At 21.8% G+C, this 2,050-nt stretch overlaps 1 protein-coding gene across 1 annotated transcript in view; it reads right to left on the bottom strand.

The window, feature by feature from the left end:
* Phum_PHUM058020 (uncharacterized protein) overlaps window positions 1–1,263 on the bottom strand; it is a gene marked incomplete at both ends in the record, with an annotated part of 6,835 nt that extends 5,572 nt beyond the window's left edge. The window contains 2 exons of the mRNA XM_002423378.1: window positions 662–835; window positions 1,209–1,263. Of these exons, the coding sequence (XP_002423423.1) occupies window positions 662–835; window positions 1,209–1,263 (229 nt within the window). The remainder of the gene's footprint in view (window positions 1–661; window positions 836–1,208) is intronic.
* Window positions 1,264–2,050: the final 787 nt, after the last annotated feature.

Here is a 2,050-nt window from a genome sequence, read left to right as displayed (position 1 = left end):
TTTTTTTTTTTTTTATGAAATTTCAATTAAATTTTTTTTTTCTTTTTATTTTTATTTATTATTTTCAAAATGTACAATTTCTACAATTTTTCATTCGACTATACGATTTCAAAATAAAAAATTTTATTATTATTATTATTAGATTTTCTGTCAAAATAATAAAAAAAAATAAAATAAAATGGCGGGAAAAAAAAATCGACGTCATCAAATATGATTGAAAATTTGTCGTTTTTTTATTTAAAACGATTTCATTTTTTTTTGCAAAACTTTTCTCTTTAAAAAAAAAAAAGTTTAAAGTTGAGCTTTTAACCTTTTAACCTTTCAAATTGTCAAAAAAAAAAATAAAAACACCTGGAAATAAAAACTGTAGGAAAATAACAAAAAAAAAAAGGAAGAAATGAAAAGAAAAGAAAAAAAAATTTTAAATAATTGAAAATATTTTTTTATTTTATTTTATTTCTTTAAAATTAGTTTTTTTTTCGGTGTTTCCAAAATTTTCAAAAAACTTTTTCTCTTCGGTAAAACCAAAACCAAAAAATAATTCTGTCGGGAAGGGGGAGCGAAAGAGGAGAGGGGAGGCAAGGAGCGGAGCGGAAGAGGGGAGAAAAAAAGGGGGGGAAGAAAAGGAAAACATTTTTTTTGTTTTGTTGTTAAAACTGACCTTTGTTTTCGGCGTTGAATTCTTCATTTAAATTTTGTTGTTGTTGTTGTTGTTGTTGTTGTGGTTCTGCGTCTCCCTGTTTCATTGTTTTTCTTGTTTGGTGACCTCTGAACGCAGCCTGAATTTTTGTTGCTGCTTTATTTGCTGTCGGGTCGTTAAGGTCGATATCACCAACTGAAAATAAACGATATCATTTTTTTTTTTTTTAAATAATCCTCCTTACGTCATTTTTTTATATAATAAGATTAAAACGTGACAAATTTTTTTTTTTTTATTTATTAAACAAACAACCGGAAATGATTTTCTTCTGCTACTTAAAAAAAATAATTTTTTTTTAATTTTTTAACAACTAATTATAATTACAACACAAAAAAAAAATTTTTATTATAAATCTGTAATTCGTATTTATTATTATTATTATTATTATTATTCCCTTCGTTCATGTAAAAGTAATAATAATAATAATATTTAACTAACATCCCGAGGGATTGAAAAAAAAAAAAGGACAAAAAAAGTAACGATTAGAAATTTAACAACATTAAATAACCAATTAATGCTAATAAAAATGGATGCCTTCCGTTTTCCTTCCCTCCTTCCTTCATTTTTTTTTTTTTTAATAAAAAAAAAATAATTAATTATTAATTTACTTTTATATTCGAAACAAAATGGAGATTTTTAACCTTTAGTTGACCTTTCTTAAAAAAAAAAAATTTTTTTTTATTACTTTTTTCAAAGAAAAATTATTTCATAGATAAAAAAAAAATGTAATAATAAAATATTTTTAAAAAAAAAATTAATTACGTAAGTAGAAAATTTTTTCTGACGTCATTTCCGTTTAACCGTCCAAAAAATTTTTTTTTTTTTCTTATATCGCCGACTTGTAAGTTTTTTTTTTTTTTTCGCGTCATTAAAAAAATTAATTTAATGATAATAAATTTCAATTTATTTTTTTTTTTTTAAACTTTTAAATATTTAATGACGTAATTTTGTATGACGTTATAGTTTATTTATTTAAAAAAATTACTTACTCTTTTTTCATTTTCATTCAAAGATCAATCATCAACCTTTTTTTTTTTACCTATGACGTAATTAGTTAATAAAAATTTAATTTTAGCATTTTTTTTATTTGTTTAATAAAAACACTCAAAGGTAAACCTTTTAAGCCAAAGGAAAACCAAAAAAAAATTATGACGTTTTAATCATTAATTACAAAATAATTTTTTTTTTAATTTTAAAATAATTGGATTAACGTTAAGATTTTACGTACCCGGAATTTAAACAAAAAAAAAAAATCTCATAAATATTATTATTATTATTCTTATTTTTACGCTCGGAAGAAAAGGATTAAAGGGATTTTTTTTTTCAATTACGACGTGATGACGTCATTTT

Source organism: Pediculus humanus, genomic scaffold, assembly GCF_000006295.1.
Source record: "Pediculus humanus corporis 1103172107406 genomic scaffold, whole genome shotgun sequence".
NCBI classification, from domain to species: Eukaryota; Metazoa; Arthropoda; class Insecta; order Psocodea; family Pediculidae; genus Pediculus; species Pediculus humanus.
The sequence above is the reverse complement of the archived record's forward strand: the minus strand, read 5'-3'. Positions and strand labels throughout refer to the sequence as shown.